Source organism: Lagenorhynchus albirostris, chromosome 3 (assembly GCF_949774975.1).
Source record: "Lagenorhynchus albirostris chromosome 3, mLagAlb1.1, whole genome shotgun sequence".
NCBI classification, from domain to species: Eukaryota; Metazoa; Chordata; class Mammalia; order Artiodactyla; family Delphinidae; genus Lagenorhynchus; species Lagenorhynchus albirostris.
This window is the reverse complement of record NC_083097.1, coordinates 31,351,463-31,377,555: the sequence shown is the minus strand read 5'-3', so window position 1 is coordinate 31,377,555 and position 26,093 is coordinate 31,351,463. Positions and strand designations below refer to the sequence as shown.

Here is a 26,093-nt window from a genome sequence, read left to right as displayed (position 1 = left end):
TTCCATTCATTTCATATGTGTTCCAGAAACCTCTGAGTTCCTAGAATTTCTATTAGGAACCCTGGACATCACTGCAATCATTTCTCAATACCACACAGCAATGAATAGGTCAATCTCAATGTGCTCTTAGCCAAGAAGCCAGCAGATTTGGGGCCCAGAGGACAAGCTCATTCTCAAAAGATCAAGGTTTCTATTGCTCTTGCAGTTACTTCATGAATTTACAGCAGGCATCCTTAAGCTAAATCAGACCTGATCCTCAGAGAGTTCTGAAGGCAAGCTAAACACAAATCAAAACCTCATGGTTACACCTAAGGAGGAAAATAGTAGAAACAGAGCATATTATCACAAAGCAGTGGTACCAAAGGTAGCAATTAGGGTCCCAGCAGGAAGAAGAATTTACTTAATCTAAAAAGATTGTAATTAAAAGATATCTTACAGAGGTATGAACAGCTCTGAGAAAAAACTAGGGCTGTGGATACACCCAGAGACCAGCAGCAGTGAAATGCTGCCGGTACCCAGGGCAGAAAGTACAAGAGGAGAAAATACTGCTCCTGGCGCCAGCCAGAGTTGGAAGCCAAGGACAGCCAGGAGATGCAGTTTTAAAGAAATACAACTGCTGCCAGGAAAGCAGTACCAAAGCAGGGTGGAATCAGGCAAGACGTACACCAGGGTCTCTCTGCTGCTCTCCTCTGATCTCCTTCCGGTGCCTCTCGTTAGCTGAACCCAAAAAAGCCAAAGGGCAAAGCAGCCTGAGTGATGCAGTAAGGCCAGCCCCGGGCAGCAAGGAGCAGGGCAGAGAAGAGCAGAGAGGAAATGTGGAGGGAAGAGCAGGACGAAAGTAGAAAACCCATCGTTATCTGGGTGCAGAGCAGAGCATGTTGGACCCTCACTCTGTGTGGGAAAAACTTTGTAGTCATTTCATTTGTTTCCTTAATACTTAGTTCATCTTTTCCATCACTTTATTATGAAAATAATCAAACACTACAGAAAAGTGAAAGAGTTTTAGAATGAACATGTGTATAATCACCACATGGATGCTACCGTAAACATTTTACTATACTTCTTTTATCACACATATGTCAACAATCTATCCCTGTCTCCATCAGTGAATCTGATTTTTGATGTATTTCAAAGTAAATTTCAGACATTAATTCCCCTTAAATGCTTCAGCATCATATCATTTACTTTGTTCATTTTTAATTCTACTACAATGCAGTTTATTTTTCATACATATATATATGTATGTGTATGTATATATCAAGAAATTAATTGGTGAATGGGTCAATCAATTGGTTGCTTTCAATTGGGCCTCCCAGGAGCATACATTTTATCAGGTATGACAGTCCTTACAAAACAAAGACCAGAAGAACCTTTGCAAACACTCTATCTTTTGGCTGCTTTACTTTCCAGGGATTAAAGAATTGATCTTCGTAAGTAAGCCAGGGTCAGCACAATAAAACTGAAGAAGACTGTTGAGTACTGTTTTCCTCCCAACCTCACAGTCAGATCTCGTTATGAGAGATGGACTGGCTTTATCCCTTCCCCTGCAACCTGACGTTTTCTATCATACCGCCAATGCCATTCCCACACATATCTCATGTTCCTTTGCTTTCAAAGACAACTGGAAGAAGGAGGGGAACTGAACACTGGACTGTTTTAACTCGTCCTCCCCCGCTATCTTTTGATGTATGAGTAAACAGCATTATTGCCTTTGCTTCTTAACCTTCCAAAACATGATAAAAAGCAGGTCTAAGGCAGCCCCACATGTTACTTCAAACTCTACCTCTTCTCTGAGTATTGAAAATGACATATTTCACAGTGTAGACTTGATCAGATGCTCCTTAAAAACCCACAATTCCAATAGCCCCTGGCAGCATGGAGGTAGGATTTAAATTATATACTGCTACAGACTGACTCCTGGGCCATTTCCTTCTCTAAATCACACTGCAGTATGGGTTTTCAAATGTCTTCTCAGGTTGAGAAGAAATGTTGGCACAGAGAAATGACACCTTTTCTGTATCATGAGGGAGGAAGGAAGTGAATTTGGGAGCTGGGAACACGATCAAATTAATCACACCACGTTAAAAAGTATTTGCCCCAAACGAGGCCATCGTTTTCCACTGCATAGCTGTCTGGGAAAGACAAGCTGAATGCAAGACACTCCAGCAGGCACTGGAGGGGACATACAGGTGAAGACATCATAGGGCTTTCCTTCACAAGTTACAAATCTAAGACAAGGCATGGGTCAGTACATCAAAAACATAATACAAGACAAAATGGAAGAAAAGCGTAAGGGCTTCTGGCTGGGAGGGTACGTGAAGACCTCACAGAACGGCACTGAGCCATGCTTGGAAGGGTCACTGCATTTCCTTGGGCAGAGATGAGGGAAGGATGTTCCAAGGGGATGGATCAACTGGACAGGTCCACCACTGTGAAGCAAAGAGGAGGACTGTGGAAGAGCAAATAATCGAGCTTGGTTGGAATACAGATTATGTATTCAGTGAGAAGACAGGAAAAGGAAGTGGAGGCCATACTCCAATAGACCTGGGATGCTCAGCTTTAGAATTCAGAAGGCAGTAGAGAGCCAGAAAGGAATATTAAACCCAAGAGGGACAGGATTCGAACTGCATTTTAGAAAGAGTATTCTAGCAGAGAGTATGGCTGACTCAAAATGGGGAGAGAGCAGATATCATAGCAATAGCATCTTTTATACTTGTTATCTAATACCACAGTAAAGAAGGTAGCTAAGGAAAATTTTCTCTATATTCCAACTGCAAATAACCTCTTTTGGGGTGCAGAACCATATAGCTGATACATGAAAATCTATCGCTACTATAGTAGCTATATAGAATCTTGATACAGGATCTTTCTTCTTGGTTTTATACAAAGGCCAAAAAGGATGTGAGCTATTTTTATTAAACTATATGCTGGTTCCAGATCTTTTATCAAGAAAATGAACTTTATGACTGATCTAGACACCAAAAGTCATCATTTGATGATATAAACTTGAAGAATCTATAATATGAGATTAAGGAAATGAAATTCCTTTCAATTCCATTTTCATGGGAGCCTAAGCTCAATTATACATTTGTGTCAATGTTGTCAATATTTGTGGTTATATCAAATACGGGAAAACTACCATCTCTACCACTACATAAACTCTATAAATCAAAAAGAACCTAGTTAATATGGACTAACTTTGGAGTGCCCGTTATGTACCAAATGTTTAAGTACTTTCCTAGCTGCATTTCCAGTCATCATATTATTTCACTGATTCATCAGATAAAACCCTTGTGGTAGGTAGAAATCTAAGGTATAAAGAGATTAAATACTCTGTCTGGAATCAGGCAACCATCAATTTTAAAACTAGGATTCAAACCCATGTCTGTTTGATTGGATTCTTGTTACAACTCCTCCAAGCTTCAGGGATGTGTGTTAGGTGTGTAGGTTGTGGCCAAAGCCCATCAATTACTCTAAAATAGCTATCAAAGGAAGGCCTCTTTTTCCAACCTAATGATTTACTTGTTTAACTACAGCCATTAGGAACTCCTAGAACATCAAAAAGATGCTGAAGAAACTACCACAAAGCCTTGAGACTTGAATGATAAACCTTGAAATACTCCCATTGAAGGTGTAGCAAATATTATTTCCACTAAAGAAGATGGCTAAATAGTGGAGGAATGGGAAGCTGGGAGGAACAACAAAGCCAGGCTGAGTATCCTGGGTGTCCCTGCGACCCCAAAAGGATCTTCTATAGGAGACACTGGGAGGATTCTGGAGCGATCCTCCAGCCACTACAGCTGCTTCTCATTTGCAAACAGCCCCTCAGTCATCACGTATTCTGCAAAACACACACCAACCAATCAGGAATATGACTGAAAGCAGTACCAGTTCATTCTACAGAGTGTCCTGTGACAGGCATGGAGCCTCTGCAAGTAAAACGTGGGTGAGTCTTGTTGGCAAGGTCCCTCCTGGCTGCAGAGCTAGACTCCGGGCCATCACAGCGATCATGCTCTTATCCATCAGCTGCAAGAAAATCTCTGGATTGATGGGAAGCGTCAGGGGTTACGGGTTGACAACCTGGGTTCATGTCCTGGCTGTGCCTGTTTCCTCTTTGCTAAGTCATCAGCTCTTGACTTCCCAGTGGGGCAAGGGTTACAAGATCAAACGAGATCATTTCTCTAAAAGTGCTTTGAAAAGTGCAGTGGTTCAACAAAACATATCAATTTATTTTGGGGGGATCATCTTCATCCCCATCAAAGCAGGCTGTGGTGACTAAAAAATGATTTTTATATTGTAAGATGCATCTCTCACTGAATAAATTATTCTACCACGAATACTCCTTTTTGTTATGGGATACAAATAGAAGGAACTTCTAGAAAACTGGTAAAAACTGAAGTTCTAGTTGACGTTCCTTAGAAATTCACTCTAACCCACTGAGTAGTTATTTTACCTTTTAAAAGGGATTTATTTTACTTTTTGTAAAATGTAGGAAATATGTAGCAACAAACAGCATGTAGTCACGTAAACATATACCTATTTTTGGACCCTACTGCAAACTGATGTAAGTCAATTTGGCTGCCTGGTTTTTAGGATCTTTTATTACATCATGGTAGCCTCCAGCAAGTTAAGATAGGCGGTAACTATCTGCTTTTCAGCCACGTTGTACACTACAATGAAAGCAAATTCTAGGCCAAATTCTGCCACATATACGAAAAATGGATGGGCAGGAAGTTGCGAAAATTCTCAAATAACTGACTCTTGTAACATCCCTGTTTGTTCTTTTAGGAACTCCAAAGCACTGCATGAGAGACAATCCGCCATGTCTGGTCCTTGTCTTGCTGTGTACACGGCTGAACTACATTTCCCGACCTCCTTGCAGTTAGGTTGAGGCCCTGTGACCGCATTCTGGCCCGACACATAAACATCTCCCACACAAGCCTTCTTTCTTTTTACCTTCCATGAGACCTTGGAGGCCCATTTTAAAGATGGTGGGAACTTCCCTGGTGGCTCAGTGGTTAAGAATCAGCCTGCCAATTCAGGGAACATGGGTTTGATCCCTGGTCTGGGAAGATCTAAGCCCATGCAACTAAGCCTGTGCACCACAACCACTGAGCCTGCATGCCCCAGAGCCTGCGTGCCGCAACTACTGAGTCCACATGCTGCAACTACTGAAGCCCGCGTGCCTAGAGACCGTGCTCCACGACAAGAGAAGCCACTGCAATGAGAAGCCCGTGCACCGCAATGAAGAGTAGCCCCCGCTCGCTGCAACTAGAGAAAGCCTGCGTGCAGCAATAAAGACCCAATGCAGCCAAAAACAAAAAAATTAAAAATTTTTTTAATTAAAATAAAGATGGTGGCATTACAAGATGAAGGTATTAAAGACAGAGTGACTCAGGTTTTTCAAGTCACCCTTTGGAGAAGGGCAGCCCAGGAGAGCTGCCCAACAAGAAACGATCACTTTGGACTCGGAGTAAATGAAAAATAAATCTTATGTCAAGCCACTGAGATTTAGAGTTGTTTGTTACAGCTGCAAGCACCTTGCTGAGGCAGATGCATCAGGGTTCTAACGGCAGGATCGACAAATCATCCGGACCGATGAGGCAAAGGAATCTACTGTTAAGTGAGGAAGACACAGGATTGAATGGATCTCTGGCCCGACGCCAAAGCAGCTTGACTCTTGGGCTTCCTGAATTGTTACTCTCTGTCCATGCAAAAATAGAGGGGCATGTACAATCTTTCTAGCCAATCACATATTTCACCAATGAAAACATTATTTCTAATGTAATTTGTGTGTGCTAATTAACAAACCCTCTAGGCTGGATTTTTGATAGCATCACTTGAAATATCTTCCCAGCCACCTTTGAGAGTAGACATTATAGTAAAGTTCTTCAAGTGGTAACGAACCAGCCCTGGAGTGTAGCCTCCTGGCCAGCACAGAGGTGAATTCAAAATATTTAACCACTGGTATGACACAGCCACCAAGACATTAAAAAAGATGTAAACTCTTATGCCAGAGCGGTCCCTTCTATCCTGGATTACTTCAAATGTTAATTAAGCACCCTTAGGGTAGAGATTAAAGTAATTCACACCATGACTGTTTATACTGAAGTATTTAAAAAATAAATTACAAGCAAACAAGTGTCTAATTCACAGCCCTCATCCAGTTTATTTACGTCTCTGCTCACTCTAAGAATTACCAGCAAAGGATCATGGGACCTATTCCTAAGTGTAAGATTAGATCAATAAAATTAGCCATCTGTCCAAGGAAGGCTTTAAACTCAGGTTGTATTTAAGTATTATGTTTCCAACTGCCCAGATGCTACAGAAAAGTGCCTGCTGATACAACTCCTTTTGCACAATGTAAACCATTAACTGGCTAATATCAACTTGTTGCATCAAGAGAAATAAATAGCATTAACACTGCATTAAATCTGATTCGGGATTTTGGGTGCCCTGTCAGCAAACACAAGTGTTAAGATTTAAATTGCTCAGGATTTGCAGAGTCAGACAGAGAAAGAATCTTCAAGTGTCTTTACAGGGATGGGGAAGAAGAGACTGGAAAAGAGATCAAAGCTTCAGAAAGTGTGTCCTTGGTGGGTCTGGTTGGTTAAAGTAATAATAATTAGTGTGAGTATTATTAGTTAGTAACATCCCATCTTTGTGTAACACTTCAGTTCTTTCAAAGCACTAGTCTGCTTTATTTCCTTTGATTCTTAAAATAAGCTGGTGGGGTTATCTGGGGTAAGTGGGGTTTTTTTTACAGCTCTGGAAGTGCACGAATCATTAATAAGAAAAGGAAGAGCCAATGGAGCCCAGTCTCTATCTTTCTATGTCACTGGTAGTGGCTCATAAATTACTCCAAACTGATGATTAATGAGCGGACCCTGACCCTTTCTTAGCTCTCTAGCTTCATGGAGACTTTCACAGACTCCCAGTCACATGTCAGCCTGGATGGTTCTCTTTCAGGAACAAAACCTCCACATGACAATTACCAGAAAAAATTGTCCACCACCCTTGGGGATACTGTTTCTCAAAAGAATCTACTCCAGCAAGACCACAAACCTCACAGCCACATTTCCAAACCCCAAATCAAGGCATGTGGTTGACCAAAGAGTCCTTCTGATTTGTCAGTTTATCTAAAAATTTGTACAACTCAGTAAAATTAGAATTATGCTATCAATCATACATTAACATGTACAAGAAAGGATAAAAGTACATGAACTCGGGCTTCCCTGGTGGCGCAGTGGTTGAGAGTCCGCCTGGCAGATGCGGGGGACACGGGTTCGTGGCCCGGTCCGGGAAGATCCCACATGCCGCGGAACGGCTGGGCCCGTGAGCCATGGACGCTGAGTCTGCGCATCCGGAGCCTATGCTCCGCAACGGGAGAGGCCACAACAGTGAGAGGCCCACGTACCGCGAAAAAAAAAAAAAAAAGTACATGAACTCATAAGTGTCTATGTTAATTATTCTGATGCCTGGAAATACACACATTCTTCTCCCACCCACACCCCCTTCCAGAGTAAACAATCCCAACTTCATAAACATTGCCTTCAAGCTTCAGGCTTCTAATCCTTTTTTAATGCCCTGGTATATGTATTACCTCATTTAATCCTTAAATGGTAGGTTCTTTCCTTATCCTATTTTTACAGACAAGGAAACCCAGGTTTACAGAGCTAATATAAGTAGCCCTATGTCACCAAGGAACTAATAATAATAATAAAAAAGAAGTGTCAGAACTTGAACCCAAAGTTGTCGAATAGCAGAGTCTGTGCTTTCACCCAAGCCTTCCGGCTCGGCCAGGAGAAGCGTGCCTGAAAGAAGGAGCTGCGTGGGAGCGGGGGTGGAATGGGCCTGGGGGAAATAAGGGGCAGGGGCTGGTCATATACAGCCTGGCTTCTTTGTTGATGCTACTGAAGGGTGTCCCGCCGTGTGCAGCCATCTCTCAATGACGGGGTTACTGGGAAAGAGGGTGAGTAGAAGGACGACCTGTCCAGAAGAGATGTCCGTCATGGGCCTCCAGAGGACCTCAAGTCCCGAATCCAACCTTCGGAAACCCGGCAGAGAATCTAAACACTGGGGTTGTTTTGGCTGGAATACAGATGCTTGCTGTCGAAGTGGAGGCTGTCGGGGTACCGGAGAGTACCTGGGGTGGAGGCAGGGAGGCTATGCGAGGAGCCCAAGTTCTCCTCCGTCACGTCCCTAAGTGTGGACTGTGAACCACATGCACCAAGTGACCTGAGGTTCTTGTTTAAAAAAGCAGATGTCTGGGATGCACTCCAAGAATTCTTATCCACATAGAAGTTCAGCGGTGACTCGCCTGGGTCAGAAGTCTGAGATCCGCTCTGTGCCAGCTCTGGAAACTGCGCCCTCTGCTGGCAGCAATTTGATTTGATTTTCACCTGAGTCTCTCTCTGCCCCCAGGCCCAGACCCCCATCCCATGAGATCGGGACTCTTCAAGGAAGCAAATGTCTTCCAGCTCATTTCAGGAGGCTGAAGCACACTTTGGGGTCCTTCTTCAGAACGACGGTTCACAACCAATGCAATCAAAGATGGGTTTGGGGGGGTTTCTCCTACAAACTGCTATTTAGCCTCTGCAGCATCTCCTCACCCTTTCCCTTTTTTATCCCTGAAATAGCAGGTGCACTTCTAATACCTGCAACTTGCTGTGACCAAAACAAGTGGCAAGGGTCTTGACCAGCTCAAAAGATTCTCTGTTGCAATCAAGCTATCACATCACTCATGTAGTCCGCTGGGAGAAATACAGTCCTGCTTGCCTAGTGGGTCAGGTAGGAGAAGACAGGAGCTCCCGAGGCTAACACTGCAGGAGTTGAGATCCCACCTCCACCTCAGACACCTGAGTCCCTGTTTTCCAGAAATCTAGCTCTGGTTCACTGGACCACTTTTGAGCTACAGTAACCCGTGAACAGATGCACAGCTACTCCCCAAAGAATTCTAAGGTTATTAAAGCCCTGGGCTCAGGGAAGCAACAAAAAGCAAAAACAAAAATAAAACCAAAAAGCGAAACACCACTCAATTCCTTTCTGGTCAAGTCACTCTCCCATGAGAAAGAATTCTGAGAAAAAAGTACTGCCTCATGTTACACACATTTACTCCTGACCATGACCTCTCTGTGTCCCTTTACCTCTTAGAGGATCAAAGGAAAGAGAAAGAGAAGGAGAGGCAGGGGCTTCTTTATAGGGATGAGGTATGATGTGGAAACAAACGGGAGGGTAGGAGGGCTGATGGAAGGAAGGATCAGAGGGAAACATTTCTGCTATGCTGCCAGAACTGCATTGGACACTAGTAGTTGGGTGCTGGGGAGAAATATATATAATCCCTCTTAGGGTGTTTGTCGCTCCAGTTTTCATCAAGAAGCAAGACAATCTGGATGAGCCTTGTGGAGGAGTAGGGTTGGTTGGAAAGGGAGGGGTGACATCCGGAAGAGCTGAGCCCCCCCCAGATTACATGCTTTGGGAAAGGGACTTGGGTGAGAGCTTTGAGTGAGGACATAACCAATCTCTTGTGAATTTCAGGTTATCCTGGGTGGGTGGGGGAGGTAGAAGAGGATGAGCCCTGACCTTTGCTTGACCCTTTAGCCATTCAGCCTCACACTAGTAGCAGCAGAAACCACCTAGAGGCGCATGTCAGCGCACCAGCAACCGACAAGGCACATTGCTCTTGCGCTAACTCTGCTCTGCCCCTCCAGTCTTTTGTTTTTTTTTTCTTTCTGAGTTTCCCTGGATCTTTGTTTTAATCCACTTTTTCAGATAGAGAAACACTGAGGGAAAAGTGGAAAGGAAAAGATTACAGACCTGCATCTCCCCCCGCAAAATGACTGCGGATCTCCAGTCCTCCAGGGGAAAACCTTGAATTCTGAACCCTGACCTGACCTTGTCCCACTGACCCTGGGACCTCAGGCAGCCGGAAAGGCAGAGGAAAGGCAGGGCCCTCAGGCAGCCCTCCAGCCCCTCTCTCTGTGCCAGAGAGTTAAGCTAACACCGTTAAGTTAGCAATCTGCCTGTGGGAACACACGTGGCTTGACACATGCTGGTCCCAGCAGATGTGTCTGGATTTCCTTTTCCCTCCCCCCTGCCCTACATCAGAGGCACAACAGTCCTCCCTGCATGTCCTGGTGAGACTCTGGGTAAGGGAAGAACTGGAAACCACTCAAGGGGGTCTGGGTACTAGTCCAGCTGAGCTTCTGATATTAACTTGGGCAAGTCCCTTGGTCATGCTCAGCCCAGCTGTACAATAGGGTGTTTCACTTCCTGCCAGGTCTGTGATTCGAATTTGGGAGCCCCCCCCCCCATTCATCCAGGGGGAAGACGCCCTCCCTGAGGGGTTGCACACCTCTCCTAACCGGGCAGCTAAGGACTCCTTTCCGCTCCTGGGTATCAGAGCCTGCATTCCCATCCAGGCTCTTACTAGTTGCGTGACCCTGGGTGAGATATTTAATTTCTCTAAGCCACAATTTCCTCTTCAGTTAAACAGGGGTAATAATAATACCCATCTCGCAGACCTGTTGGGTTGATTAAATAAATCAGTATGTGTCAAGTTCTTAGGACAGTGTAGAAAGCAATTAATTAATGCTCATTATCATTTAATTTGACTTAACTTGCGAACTGTTCTTTCTTGTGAGTCTCAGCAAACGCAGAGCTTTCTTTATTAACACTCAGTGACAGAGGAGTAGCTATCTTGGTGGAGGGAAAAGTTGTCTATGCTGGACCCAAATGAGACTCATAATTGAAGCTGCTGCTTGGTTTTTTCTCACCAGAAGTAGATGGGGATGGGAAATTTTCAGGTGGATTTTGAATCCAAGACTTCTCCAACAAAGCCGAACTTGTCAAAGGGAGATTTAGGGAGGGTGAGGAGAAAGACAGGGTCATCCAAATAAAACAGGACTGTTGCAGTACACCTTAGGGGTAGCCATGCCACCTTCAAAGCACTGCACACAAATCAATTTCTATTGAGGAAACAAGGTACAAAGAAACTCCTGTATGGATACTAGCAAGATCTGCTGGTGTCTGGGGAAGATTATAAATCAGCTGGCGGCCGTTCACATCAGAGCCCAAGTGGGGCACATTCACTCTTTAATCTGGACCAATTCTCCGGATCAAAAACTAATCTTTCCAAGGGTTGTAAATGAGCCCAGGAGGATATTTGCCCCCAAAGTTTATGAAGTAGCTGTCATTTTAATCTGAGCAGCCTTCCAACCTGAGAGCCAGTGTCTGGATAAAATTATAAAGTAATGAAAAACTCTCCTAGGCTGAACCTAGTCCAAACACTCCTTTTACCTCAAATTTGATATATTTAATGTGCTAAAATATTTAAAATGTAGAGTTTCCACTATCAAAACCCTATCTATGCTTCAAATAAAACCAAAGAGACCAACATGGCATATTCATGGCATGAATAACAGAATGAAACCCTGGATGAACCAGGTAGGAAGTATCTGTAGGAGAGGAACTACAGAAAATAAGAAAGGAAATATGGTGAACCATACGAGCAGTTTTTACACAGCAGGCTTTTGTGAAATACTTTTTTAAAAAATTCTGCTTAAACGAATTGAAATCTATCCTTAAAAGAACACTACATACACTGCTCACGCTTAAGAACTACAGGTATAACAATGCATTGTTCAAAAATTGTGACGGGATGGTTTTATGTAAATAAACCCACAGAACGCAGATGATCACGTGTGGGTATCTTAAGGAGGAAAGTTAGAAAGAAGCCCTTCATTGAAATCCTTGAAGATGTGTGTCTGTGTGCATGTAGGAAAGAAACAATTTAATATAATATCACCTGGGACTGCTGCTATTTTCTCCAAAGTGAATGACCAGTGGGACTAAAATAGCTCATAATTTAAGTGTGCTTCAGATGATAATAACAATTATAAATTTCAAGGCAGGTAGCAAGGCGCAGGTGATAATAGATACAGCTTGAAGAGTGAAGGCATCTTCCAGAGCAGAAAGGCAACAAGTCATATTTCCAAGTGGAGAGATCCTGGAGCAGCGAAAATATTTAAGCAGCCATATGGGAACCTGCCAACATTATTTTCTTTGCCCTCTGATAAATTTCCCCTGTTTGTCTCTTTCTAACGGCAACATTATTTGTGAAGACAAACTGTGCTTTCTGCAAAGTTTTGCAGACTGCATTCGAATAGTTATATTGTTTTCCATTGTTCATACGATGTAATTACTACCATAAGACAACCCCGCTTGCAAAGTAAACTAAGAAAAAACAGATTTTTCAGAATTCTAAATATAGTCTCAGCAAAGAGGAATAAAAATCATTATCCGAGAAACAGCGTTTAGAACTTTCTTGCTTAGAATGTTCTACTTTGAATAATCTCACCACACAGGCCAAACCAAAGGAGGCAAAAACACAGTAAGACTTTCTACCTGTGTAACTAGAGAAAATGCAAGTTAGTGTGTTTCGAGTTCTCAGCAGTTCACTGTAGTAGCCCACAACGCTGTACATCTTTGTTTAAATCGCAGAGCAAAGACAGGAGCTCAAATCACGGTAAAAATTAACCCGTTGGGTGCTCCTTTCTGAGAAAACGGCCCCAGAGTGGAAGAGGATCCTAACAGCATAGCCCACATCCCTACATAGTGCGTGGGAAGGACTGGAGATGGGCATAGGGTACACCAGGCAAATCTTCAGACACTTAACAGGAAATCGCTGGGCTCTGAACAATATGAATTCAATAAGCTGTTTAGAGACACAGGAGGAGCTGTTTGACTTTTCTTGCACAGTTGCAATCCTTGTAATTGAGACAGCGTGATCGCTGCCCCAACTCTCAGCTCTCTGTGGTCAAATACAGAGCCCTCCACCTCTACTGTGTCTGGAAAATAGATCATTCTTTTAACAAACAAATATCCCTGGAACCGCCTGTCCTGGGAGGGGGAGGGCGAGGCTGGCGTCTTTTCTCGGCTCTGGGCAGAGAAGAACCCAGTTAAGTGACGCTGGTCAGGGGTGAGAGAGGCGGTGCGTTGCCCGCTTTGGGTCCTCGCTAGAGACGGGGACCTGGGCGCTCCGGACGTGATGCTCCCGGGAGCACCGAGCGCATTACCTGGTTTTCTGTGAGCTGCTCTGAGCGGCACAGCGCCGGGTCCGAGGCTGGAAGCCAGGAGCAAGAGCCGGAGCAAGACGCCTTGGGTTAAATCCATTTCACCTCGGGCGCCTGAGAAGTTTCACCAAGTCCTGGGCGCACAGGAAAAGGGCGTCTCCTGAGATACGTCGGGAGACGCAGCCCCCGCGGATCCCCTGACCGAGGTGAGGAGGCGAAGGGCTGAGGGAGCTGGACCAGGAACCACGGAGGAGTCCACGGAGGCAGGACAGCAGCCGGGAGGTCCGCGTGCGGGAGTGAAGCGGGCTTCGAGCAGCAGGGCTTTTCGGGCGGGGCGGGGGGGAGGGCGGGGATGGGGGCGGCGAGGGGAAGCCGACGGGGAGGGACTGGCTGGCCGCGGGAGAGAGGGAGGGAGGCTCGACCGACCCAGGGATGGAATTACAATCTAGTGGAAGTGAGAGGGGCAGGCCCTGAGACAATTTACTCTTCGCCCACCTCTAGGGCAGAGAACCCGCGCATCACCCCTCTAGCGACCCCCAGCTCAGCCCTTCCCGGCTGGTGACCTAGATTGGGGCGCTAGGAGGGGCCGACCTCAACCGCTAGAGACGCAGGGCAGGATTTAGGTGACTGCGAGTCCAGGACCCTCTGCCTTGGTCCTGAGCCTGAAATCTTGCGGCGCCTCCCCCTCCCCTGGTATACTCTCCTCCGGCCGCGCCCCTCTAGGTCGCTTCCACCTTCCTCGGGTACTTTACCCAACACCTCCAAAGCTTGCTCTAGCCGGTCCACCGCACTAGGAGTAAGGGGGACAGCAGAGGGAGGAGGAGAGGGTCTGTGATTTGCGGGGGGAGGGGGGAGGGGGAGGGGGCGTAGGAGGAAGAGGGGGCGGGGCCGGCCAGGACACAGGCGCTAAGAAGATAAATGGGATTTAAGGCGCGCAGATGGAGAGCTGAAGCCTGCCACTCTGTTGGAAAGGCCGGGTGGAGATTAGGGCCCGGCACGGGGAAGTGTGGTGCCCTCCGGGCAGAGGAAGGCAACTTGAGACCCTCCAGGGGAGGAGATGAAGCTCTGGGTTAAGCCTGGCTTTGCGGGGGGAAAGGAAGCGAGCTCGAGCCCCCTGGCAGACCGAGAAGACCCGGCTGGGAGGGGGCGCGCGCCGGCCGGGCTGGGGCTGGAGGCCGACGGGGAGTCCTGGCCACTGATCCTGGGACCAGGGTTCCCAGATCGGCTAGCTGGCCCGAAAAAGACCCCTTCCTCTCCGGATTTGCTGCCAGAGAACTCAGTAAAATGCGCCTGTTGCCGGGTTTCCAGGTGGCGCTGGTAGAGGAGACCCGGGGACTTAAGTCCCGTTGCACACCTGCGTGCTGATCTTCAAGCCAGCGAGACGAGAAGGCAGATACAATAAATAAACCAGGAGGGAATAAACCTTGAGGGAAACGCAACCCTTGCCAGTTCCTGGGGAAACATCAAAGGCCCTAGGAAGTACCCCGCAGAGGGAGCCGAGGTCGCTGGCCGGCGGGACTTCGTGCTGGCCCGGCCCCACCTGGCAGCGTGGCAGAGGCTCCTGGCGTCCTGGCCCTTCATTGTTAACCTGGGTTTGGGGACCCGGAGGGAAGAATGTTGACCAATGTATCTCCCTCCCCCCCACCCCCCAAAGATTTCTACTCCTCTTTTGGGAATGAAGTATCCCCCCTGGCTAGAGGGTTTGTACTGAGCCGGATCTAAGAATATGTTCCCTTCTGTGTTGGCATCCTCGGGTGTGCAGCTCTCCATAAAGAAATTCAAAGTCATGAGTCTTTGGAAGTCTTAGATGTCACACCAGAGCTTGTCCTTTTACACGGAGCTGGAGGAGAAAAGTCTTACAAACTGTGCTCTTCACTTCCAAGTTGATAACAAACCCATGTCCAGGAGACGGGCCATGTGACTGTCCCCAAGGCTACTAGCCTCAAAGGTAGCAGAATCCTAGACCCTTAAGATCAGAGCCCCTGGAGGTCATCTAGGCCCCGCCTCCATTCTACACAGGAATCTGCCTTCTACATCCTTGGCTTGAACTCCACCTGTGACAAAGGGCATCTACCTTACCACCAGCCCAGAAGTTGGATAGCTCTTTTTACGAGAAAGGGATTTCTTATATCAGACCTCAGGTGGCACCCGGAACCAAGTTAACTATTACCATGAAGACACCTCCCATGTTGGTGTTGTGGTCTTTCCCACTTAAAAATGAGTCTCCCTGCTGTAGAAATTGGAAGTAATACTAACCATTAATATTATGGCTAGAATTGACACAACACCTCCCATGTACCCGACCCTCTTTGAAGGGCTTTATAATCCCACTAACAACCATACCAGGTACTTACTGTTATCAGCATTATCCCCATCTGACAGATGAGGAAACTGAAGCATGTAAAATTAGGTAACCTGCCCCAAAGCATGCAGCTCCTGAGAGCCAGAGCTCTGTCCAGGTGGTCTGGTTCCAGAGTCCAGACTTTTAAGAAGACAGGTGGAGAGCAGACACAGCAGTGGACCAAGAATCGTGAGATCTGGGGGTTTAATAGTAGGCTCTGCCTACAGTGCATCTTGGCAAAATGAAGGGGCCGGACGAAATCATCGCTAAGTTTCAGGGTTTGCTTTCTCTTTATTATCTAATGAAACAGCAACGTCTAATCCAAGCCATTTTTGCTCTGAATGTGCCTTTTCAAAGACCTGTACAAACTGTCCATGGCGAATTTTGCAAGCTTGAGTTTCAGCCTTCTTGCTGATATCCTCAGCAAGCACCCATACCACCTCCTCATCCCTGGCCCCGGGGCTCCCTTCCATCTTCTGCAGACGGCCATGGGCAAGTTGGAAGCTGGCTTGGCTCCTTCAGAGGCCCCTTTGTTTCTTCTTTGCAAGGATTACCTTTGATTATATTGTTATATTTTACTTTTGAGGGCTTCCAAACGCTCTGGATTCTCAGGCTATCGAGATAAAACCTTACTTCTTGAGCTCTACTTGTTACAAATCTAGGGCACATGTTAGACCCGACTTATTCCCTTCCTTTGCTAGTCAAACCACATCCCCCAAGGTTTTCTCTTCTTCTAGTTTGACAGCCAGTTTATGGCACTTGTAAATCTGATTAAAGACAAATGGAACACTTGTCTTTCACTCTCTTCCTGCCTTCTGGGAGGAGAGGAACTAAAGAGGGTAAAGAGGCTTTGAATGTTTCATTAAAAAAAAAAACAAAAATCTGTTCAAATTCACTTGAGGTCTAAATTCAGTTAATAAGGTCACCAGCAGAAGAGTGACCTGCCTGCTTTGCTCAATATCGTGGAAGAAATGTATGATCTTTGCTCCATGGAATGGTTTTGGAGGCTGTTGGAAGAAAGTAAAGGCAAACTCACCAATTCTAGAATGTTTAGGAAGTCCGTAAATGAGAATGAAGAAAAGTCAGCTGCAAAGAAGCAGCTTTGGATTTAATTAATTTTTTGAATAGGTTACATGTACTTATAAAATTTGAAATGTGCATCAAGCAGAGTGTATAGTGAAAAATAAGTTTCCTTTTACCCCTTCCTGTCTCAGAAGCAACGACTATTATCAGTTTCTTGTGTATCCTTCTAGAGATAGTCTATGAACATACAAGCAGATGTATATACACATACGCAACACAAACAGGAGCATCTTGTACACAGTTTTTAACCCGAAGATGCTTCCAAATCAGCAGTAACAGACCTGCCTCCCTTTTACTAACTGCTGAATAATATTTTATAGTAGGATGTACAACAATCTGTTTGTTCTTCCTTCTGTTGTTTCCAGTTTCATTATTATAGACAAGTGAATGATCTTGAATGTGTAACAGTTTGCACATGCTATAATAGACTGTAGGGTACATCTCTAGGCTAGCCATTGCCCAGACAAAGGGTAAGCACCTTTTCATTATGATAGTTTGGCCAAATTTCCTCCCAAGGGCATTATACAATTTACGCTCCCACAAGCAATACACAAGCATGACTATTTCCACAAACTCTCACAAACACAGTATCTTATCAACCTAGAACTATATATTATACATATTACATGTTTTAATAGACATACAACATATGAAGAAAAGTATACAAATAAGAACTGTGCCAATTGATGAGATATATCAAAGTGACCACACATGTATAACTACCATCCATACCAAGAACTAGAGCATGACCAGCACCCCCAGTAATCCCTCCTCATGCTTCATCTCTAGATGTGTGTATATATATTTTTTTTTTTTTTGGGGCCCAGCCGCTTCGCGGCATGTGGGATCTTCCCGGACCGGGGCGCGAACCCGTGTCCCCTGCATCGGCAGGCGGACTCTCAACCACTGCGCCACCAGGGAAGCCCCTAGATGTATATATTTTTGAAGAAGAAGAATGAGGAGAGTTCAAACCTCCCATTCACTTTTAATTAGAATACACAAATAACAATAGATCAGCAAAACGTGTAAACACTCTCCTTCCTCAGTATGAAACAAGCATTAATTAAGATGTGATCCCATTATGTGCAAGGTTCTGTGCTGAGAACAGAATGACCACAGGAAAGAAAGGACAACAATGTCTTTCTTCTGCGCTCAAGATGACCACAGTTTTGTTGAGAGAAGACAGTTGCACACAAAGCAGAGAAAAGGAAGCACCAGGTAAGAGTGCAACATGCTGTTGGTGTGTCGGGAGAGGAAGACCCTGTATTTCAAATAATAAGTTATGTAATCATATACTATAAAATACAGCACTCAGCATCATGGGTGTTTAAAGCATGCTTATATACATAATAGGATTCACCAGGGACAGAACTGGAATTACCAAGGTATATCACCTGGTATTCCCAAACTTGTGGACAAAGTGGACAAAGCAAGATGCAGAACAGAGTGCAAGTGTTAACTGAGTGTGGGAAGGGGACTGAGGGGTCTGGGATGATGTTTTTACTACTTATATTTTTAATCATAGGAATGTCTTTGTTGAGGTTAAAAAGAAAGTATGAATCCAGCCTAGGTGGAGTATCTGGTGGGACAGGAGGAATGGTAGGGACTGAGAAACCAAGGGAAGAGATACAGGCCCCAGACATCTTAGAAGGAGAGAAGTTTGAGACAGGCAGTCCCTTCAAGGAGGAGGGGGCATGAAAGGCAGACCTCACAGATCATGTGATTCTGTCTGGTGCTGCCAGATTTAATGTAAGAAAGAGAGAGCAGGAGCTACCGTCTTCCTGGAAATGCAGGGAACCCTGCAAAACATTGACGATGTTGGGGTCTCCAGTGACCTGTGAACCACACACAACACAGCAAAATGCGGGAGCCCCGCATTGCTCACGGGCAACTGCTCAGCATACTATCGGGCATCTATTTCAAGAGCCGGCATGCAACTTCAAAATGCAGGGCTTGTTTGTGAAATGACACAATCTCAAGAAAATCTCGGTGGACTAGAGGTCAGGAGACCTGCCCTCTGGCTCTAGCCCTGTCGCGAACAGTCAATGGGACATTAGTGATTCAATCAACCTCTTTAGACCTTATTTTTCTCTTCTATCAAATGACGCTGTTGGATGAGAAGATGTCTTCGCTAGTCCTGGGGCTCACAGTCTCAGCATCCGTGGAAGAACCTCTTTATTTTTCCCAGGATAGACAGATGTCACTACTTAAAAACAGCAAGAACTCTTGCAAAAAGTTTATTCTCAGAAAAACTTTGAAGTTGGAAAGCAGGGTCTTGCTAAAAGAAAGAAAGAAAGAAGGGGGGAAAGAGAGAGAGAGAAAGGAAGGAAGGAAGAAGGAAAGAAAGAAAGAAAGAAAGAAAGAAAGAAAGAAAGAAAGAAAGAAAGAAAGAAAGAAAGAAAGAAAGAAAGAAAGAAAAGAAAAGAAGGAAGGAAGGAAGGAAGGAAGGAAGGAAGAAAGAAAGAAAGGAAGGAAGGAAGGAAGAAAGAAAGGAAGGAAGGAAGAAAGAAAGAAAGACGGCAGGACAAAAGCCTCTGAGAAGGCTCGGGACGCAGATTCACAGTTTCCAAGCAGGCCATATCCAGTCCATTCAGACAGAGGAAATGGGGAGGTGTGAGAAAGGAGGGGCAGGGGAGACCAGTGTGGGGAGGTGGGTGTAGGAAGCAGAGGAATGCTGGCTCAGTTTCGGGGTTATTTAATGACAGTGCATTAAATAACCAGAAAACCCAGATTTTCTGATGCCAAGAGAAAACCTGTGGAAGGAAGCAAAAGGCCAAGTTTTCCATCTGAGTTTGGTTATATCTGTATTTTGATGTTTCTTAAAGGAGGAAATGAGGAGAGGACTGGGAGATCTGAAGATCCAGTCTGATGTCACCAAGTGGGAGGTGTCAAGGAGGTGCAAAATAGCTGAGTGAGAGGAGACTTGGCTTGTACCCAGCCCCCAGGGAGGAGAGGTGTGAAAGGAAAAGGTTTAAGCAACAGAAGAAGTCGTGTAGCCTGTCAGGATAGCAGGGCTGCTGGAAGGAAAGAGGAATGGGACAGCTTCAAAGGAAAAATCAAAAAAAATAGGAGGGATGGCTTAGATCCATGTTTTTAAGTTAATTGTTGATATAAAGAAAGATCAGGGCTTCCCTGGTGGCGCAGTGGTTGAGAGTCCGCCTGCCGATGCAGGGGACACGGGTTCGTGCCCCGGTCCGGGAAGATCCCACGTGCCGCGGAGCGGCTAGGCCCGTGAGCCATGGCCGCTGAGCTTGCGCGTCCGGAGCCTGTGCTCCGCAATGGGAGAGGCCACAACAGTGAGAGGCCCGCGTACAGGAAAAAAAAAAGATCAATGGTGAAGGATGAGGGAGAAATTAGCCTTGGTTTCCTCCCCTGTATAATGGGATGTAACACCTACTTTAAAGGCTGTGCCCATCAGATGGGATAACCCAGTGCACTATACATACCATACCCTTGGCACTCACTAAATGTTGGCTTTATTTCATTCCATCACTCTCACATTTATCACAGAGACAGGCTAAGTCCTCTCCAGAGTTAAGTTCCAGAAGCACTAGTGAATTACTGCTGGGATGGCAAACAAGACTCAGACCAAAGATAAAGCTTTGATCCAGATACTTTCCATGTGAACTGGAAATAATGGAAAATCAAGTTGTGTATTTTGGGACAATGAAAGAGATCTCCCAAAAGATAATGATATAGTAGATAGGGATTCTCCAGGGAAGGAATAATGGCTGAGCCATCAAAACAAATAAAGATACACACGGGATACAACTACCACTGGTAGCACGCCAATCAGTCCTCTCTGCTCCTGGGAACACTGAGGCCCATTCGTATTTCCCTTCAGCTTTAGTGCCTCTTAATTGATCCAGTATGCGTGCTTTCCATGTTCCCTGTTTCCTTCCTTGCTTATTACTTATTATATTCCCTGGATGAGTCACATTGCCTCCCTGACATCAGTTTCCTGGGCTGAACTGAATGGAGCACAAGATCTTTCCCCACTGGGACATTCTTGAATCCACGTGTGGGCATAATGGCCCCAGGCACACCCTCCTCAATTATGTCCAGATCCCAATGGCTTATCCTGGGAAATGCTGCCATGGCTCTGGTGTCTGAGCTAAAGGAATAGACCAAAGTGGTTGCTGAGTCCAGATGATGGAAAAAAAAAACCCAAGAAGCAGTTGGAGAATGTGGAGATGTTGACTCGCATGAAGAAGGCAGTCCTGAAAGTATTTGTGTGGTGAACAGAGAGGGATGGCTTTAATTGTTCTGTGGTTCTAGGCTCTATTTATAATCATGGGTTTAGTTGACACAACAATAATAATAACACACAATTCAAGCTATTCACTTTTACTGAGGTGAAAATCAGACAGTAGCCATACAATGACTTTGAATATGTAAGAAAGTGTCCCCATGGATCCCCACCCATGTAGGTATAAACCTGGGCCCGTCTCAAACAGTAGAGAGCTATATGTAAGGAAATTAGGACAAAGAAGAAACCCAGAAGTCAAGGAAACGAAGTGGAAGATACAGAGAATGGGAAGAGCATTCTCACATGTTCCCGAAAGCCCACAGAATTAGCTCACAAGTTTGATAGCACGACTTCAAATTTTAACAATTTAACATATTAACAACCGGTCAAGTAAATAAACAAAATTACCAGTTCAAATAGGTGGCTCTTTACAGGTGTGCCCTTCTTCAAGAAATCTAAATATATGTAAAATATTTATTTGGGGGATGATTGGGATTTTTTCACAGTTTTTAAACAATTTTAGAAAGTAGTCACTACAGGGAAATTTTCCCAAATATTTTTGTTTTGTTTTGTTTTTGTTTTTGTTTTTTGCGGTACGCGGGCCTCTCACTGTTGTGGCCTCTCCCGTTGTGGAGCACAGGCTCTGGACGCGCAGGCTCGGCGGCCATGGCTCACGGGCCCAGCCGCTCCGCAGCATGTGGGATCTTCCCGGACCGGGGCACGAACCCGTGTCCCCTGCATTGGCAGGCGGACTCTCAACAACTGCGCCACCAGGGAAGCCCTTTCCCAAATATTTTAATTGAAAATAGAATAGACAAAGTAAAGTGTTAGCTTCAGTTTCAATTTATATGTATTCAAATGTAAAAATAAAGCATTAGTTTTTTTAAAAAATAAATTTATTTATTTATTTATTTATATTTTTGGCTGCGTTGGGTCTTCGTTGCTGTGCGTGGGCTTTCTCTAGTTGCGGCGAGCAGGGGCTACTGTTCGTTGCAGTGCGCGGGCTTCTCATTGCAGTGGCTTCTCTTGTTACGGAGCACGGGCTCCAGGTGCTCGGGCTTCAGTAGTTGTGGCACACGGGCTCTGTAGATGTGGCTCACGGGCTCTAGAGCACAGGCTCAGTAGTTGTGGTGCACGGGCTTAGCTGCTCCACGGCATGTGAGATCTTCCCGGACCAGGGATCGAACCCGTATACCCTACATTGGCAGGCGGATTCTTAACCACTGTGCCATCAGGGAAGTCCAAAAATAAAGCATTATTGAAATGAAAATGTAAGCCAGTGAGGAAAGTAGAAAATATGTACCAAAATTGAGACTTCATTAAAAACATAATAAATACAAATGTTACAGTAATAGAAGACAAGAATTATACTTAGAAAAAATATCCTGGGCTTCCCTGGTGGCGCAGTGGTTGAGAGTCCGCCTTCCGAGGCGGGGGGCACGGGTTTGTGCCCCGGTCCGGGAGGATCCCGCGTGGCGCGGAGCGGCTGGGCCCATGGGCCATGGCCGCTGAGCCTGCGCGTCCGGTGCCTGTGCTCCGCAACGGGAGAGGCCACAACAGTGAGAGGCCCACATAACGCAAAAAAAAAAAAAAAAAAAAAGAAAGAAAAAATATCCTTCTTAAAATGTTCTCCATCTTCGTCTCTCACATTTTTGGGGGAAGCCAAACTACATGTTCCTTAATGGAGAACAGAAATACTCTAAAATTCTCTACTTTTCAGGCACCCAAAACACAATCTTCTCTTCCTACAATACTTGCTGAGTCTACAGAGTAAACGTTAATGTTATCTCTAAGATTACTTATTGGGATGTTTAAAGAACTAAGAATAATCAAATTTTTAAATCCCTCACGCATCTATAAATCTGTCTAATATGTCACATTCATGATTAAACAACACTTGAATATGTTTATCCAGATTTGAAGCCTAGGTAAGCAGGGATGGGAGGGGGGAGAAGATGTGATGGCATTTCCTCCTCGAACATCCAAATTAATTTGACTATTATTTAGTTTTCAAAACACATATGTAAAAAGGAAAGTTTGTAAGCTGTACATTTTCTAAATTTTATTTTAATATGTGAATGATACTCATTAGAATCTAGAATGTTAGAACTTCCAAACTTATTTATTATTGAGTTCACTTGGTGTTATATTTTTATTAATAGTAAATTAAAATGACTATGGGTAGTAATTTGGATTTCCTTTTAAAATAACACTCTCTCCCTAGTCCTCAAACTTTTGACTTGATCATGTATTTAGTCTGTTCAGAATTACTGTTAACAAGATTTATATATTTCCAAGCAACAATTAGTCTAATGCAGCGCTATAAAGTAAGACTAGATAATTTAAAAGCTAATAAACGTCAACAAAATCATTCTCCCGTAATCTTGAAAAAAAATGCAGCTTTCAGTTTCTTAAACAGTCACGTCACAAACAAAAGTGCTTATTACTCAAGAGAATTATTGAGTGGAGATAAACATCCGGCCACGTTTGAGGCCAGCAAGACTATGACATTAGCAAAATTTCTCTTAGACGCATCAGGCCAAGGACTAGACTGGGCCCCCCATGTTCAGCTGATGGAGCCCACTTACCCGACAGCTGTAGAGGTTCTTGCTTCCTTACACCTCCCTCACCCCAGAGAACCACGAATGCAGAAGCAAGAGGAAAGGCTGGAAAACTGAAGTGCGCTGGCCAAAGGAGAACTTCCGCTTCTTGGCCTGACCTAGCCCCTTCCTGCCCAAGGCAGCTTAGCTGGCCAAGAACTGGTCATGACCAAGACCTAGGCATGAAGTCTGCCCCTCAGCAACCTAACATCCCATCATATACTTTCTTCTCATTCCCTAACTCCTGGTTCCTCCATCCCAGAATACTGCTGTGTGAATTGTCAAGCCTACAAGTGTATGATATGAAAATGTTGGCAATAAATTATTTATGCTGATTTAAAAAAAAAAACTATTTCCAGGCAAAATGAGGGGATATGTGCATTTTCACAGAAAATTAAAGCAAGGAATGAAGTAAATGGCTTAAGATGCAAACAGATAGCGCTTGATCAACGGTCCATACTTGGTTACACATTTAGAGTATTGTGGGAACTTCATAAAATACCAATGCCAGAGGTTCAGATTTTATTAGTCAGAGATGAGGCCTCAACATAGGGATTTTTAAAAGATCCCCAAGTGATTTTAATGTGCAATCAAACTTGGGAATCATTGATCTAGAATCACTGATCTGTATCCCAAAGCCTGAAGGTAAAGACTTATGAGCACTGAGGGGCAGCCCCAGGGGAAGACGCTGCAGATAGGATTTCTCCACTGGGTGGGGGGCTGGTCTGGAGTCGCACTTCTTAAACACTAACATGCACACTTCATATCTTGGGATCTTGTTAGAATGAAGATTCTGATTCAGTAGGTCTGAGTGGCTCCTGAGACTCTGCATTTCTAACAAGTTCCCAGGTGGTGCCTGTGCCTTGACCCTTGAGTAGAAAGGGTCTAGATGACCTTGAAGATCCCTCCTCATCCTAAGATTCTATGATTCTCTGAATTGAGAGCATCAAGGCTTGAGGAGATATTCTTCCAGAGACAGCCTGAAGGCTTGAACTCACAGGGTCCTATTTTCCTTGCCCTAACATATGATGAACAGATTTACCAATGGGCATAACTCCTTCGACATACAGTTAGAGGAGTCAGTTGATACAGACCCAGCGGAGAAGCAAATGTGCTAAGGAAACATTTCAGGGCTCAAAGGGGAGTGCAAATCAAAGAGCCCAGGAACCTACTCAAATGTTCTCCTGAGAACACCTGGTATAAACTTGGAAATCCAGGCATAAGAGTAAGGTATTAAAAATTAGGGACAAGAAATGGGTATACAATATTTAAGCATATCAAATGATTTCAGTTTACATCTTTTATTTTAAAAATTGTGAAACCATGTGTGAACAAAAAAACTAAAGATAAATGTAGTAAATGTATATAGCATAAAATCCTACTAGCTTTAAGTCATTTAATACATTAGTTTAGGATGATCTATTCTAAAGTGATTTTTAAAAATCTTTAAGGAATTCAATAAAATATGTTTTTCCACTTGACCTTCTTCTTCATCAATATTCTATCTAGAGAGAGTACTACCGGGACTTCCCCGATGGCGCACTGGTTAAGAATCTGCCTGCCAATGCAGGGGACACGGGTTCGAGCCCTGGTCCGGGAAGATCCCACATGCCGCGGAGCAGCTAAGCCAGTACACCATAGCTACTGAGCCTGACCTCTACAGCCCACGAGCCACAACTACTGAGCCCGCGTGCCACAACTACTGAAGCCCACGCACCTAGAGCCCATGCTCCGCAACAAGAGAAGCCACCGCAATGAGAAGCCTGCACCCCGCAATGAAGAGTAGTCCCGGGTCACCGCAACTAGAGAAAGCCCACGTGCAGCAATGAACACCCAATGCAGCCAAATAAATAAATAAATAAAAGAAAATTTTTTAAAAAAGAGAGAGAGTACTACCTTTTTGGCTGATGGTTTTCTGAAGAGAGTCTTCTCTGTGTTGAGACTATGACTAGGCACCATCAGAGGATGCAGATGAGGATGAAAACTGCAACTGGAATAGATACAAAATCTAGATTCAGAAAGAGTATCCTCACAGAATTTTAGAAGTCAGAAATTTTACGAAATGTCAACAGCCCAACTCCACAATGAACATAATGACTTTCAGAGTTTTCTCGGATTCTTAAGAGTGGTCTAGAGCAGTGGTTTTTTTTAAGGTAGTGTCTGGGGACCCTTGGGTGGGGTCTCTGAGACCTTCTCGTGGGGTCTGTAAGGTTAAAACTATTCCTGTAATATTAAGATGCCATTTGCTTCTTTTGATTTGCATTCTCTCCTGAGAACACAATGGGGTTTTTCAGAGGCTGCATGTCACGTCATATGATAATAGATTGCATAAGGAGGTGTGAGCATGCAGCCCTCTTCTATTAAACTGGACGTTAAAAAGATCTGCAGAAATGTGCAACAAGGCCATTCTTCTCACTAATCTTTTATTTTGAAAAATATAGTTATTTCTCATTAAAACGCATTATTTTTATTAACATGTAATGGGTTTCCTTAAATATTTTAAAAATACTTTTCAATTTCTCATTTTTAATTTTTATTACAGTAACTATCGACAGATATAGCCCATGTAAACAAAAGCTCTTTGGTGTCCTCAGTAATATTTAATAGTGTAAAAGTGTCCTGAGACCAAAAAAACCAACAAACGAAGCTTTGAACCACACGTCTAGGGCCTTGATTCTCACAGTGTAGTCCACGGGATAGGAGCCTGTTGGAAAGTCAGAATCTTGGTGCTGCTTCAGACCTATTGA

The 26,093-nt window shown here is 44.5% G+C and overlaps 1 protein-coding gene and 1 long non-coding RNA gene across 4 annotated transcripts in view; one reads left to right on the top strand and one right to left on the bottom strand.

Moving 5' to 3' along the window:
- The window catches only part of EGFLAM (EGF like, fibronectin type III and laminin G domains), a 171,125-nt gene extending 157,745 nt beyond the window's left edge, over window positions 1–13,380 (bottom strand). For 2 of the 3 annotated variants that reach the window (XM_060146977.1, XM_060146978.1), the window contains exon 1: window positions 13,077–13,379. In XM_060146977.1, the coding sequence (XP_060002960.1) occupies window positions 13,077–13,173 (97 nt within the window). In that variant the 5' untranslated portion in view covers window positions 13,174–13,379. Of the gene's footprint in view, window positions 1–13,076 lie in introns of all 3 variants that reach the window. The other variant, XM_060146979.1, reaches the window with a different exon arrangement.
- LOC132518861 (uncharacterized) lies at window positions 12,979–19,419 on the top strand. Its single transcript, XR_009539991.1, has 3 exons — window positions 12,979–13,279; window positions 17,588–17,715; window positions 19,323–19,419. It is a non-coding gene; the product is annotated as an uncharacterized LOC132518861 (long non-coding RNA).
- Window positions 19,420–26,093: the final 6,674 nt, after the last annotated feature.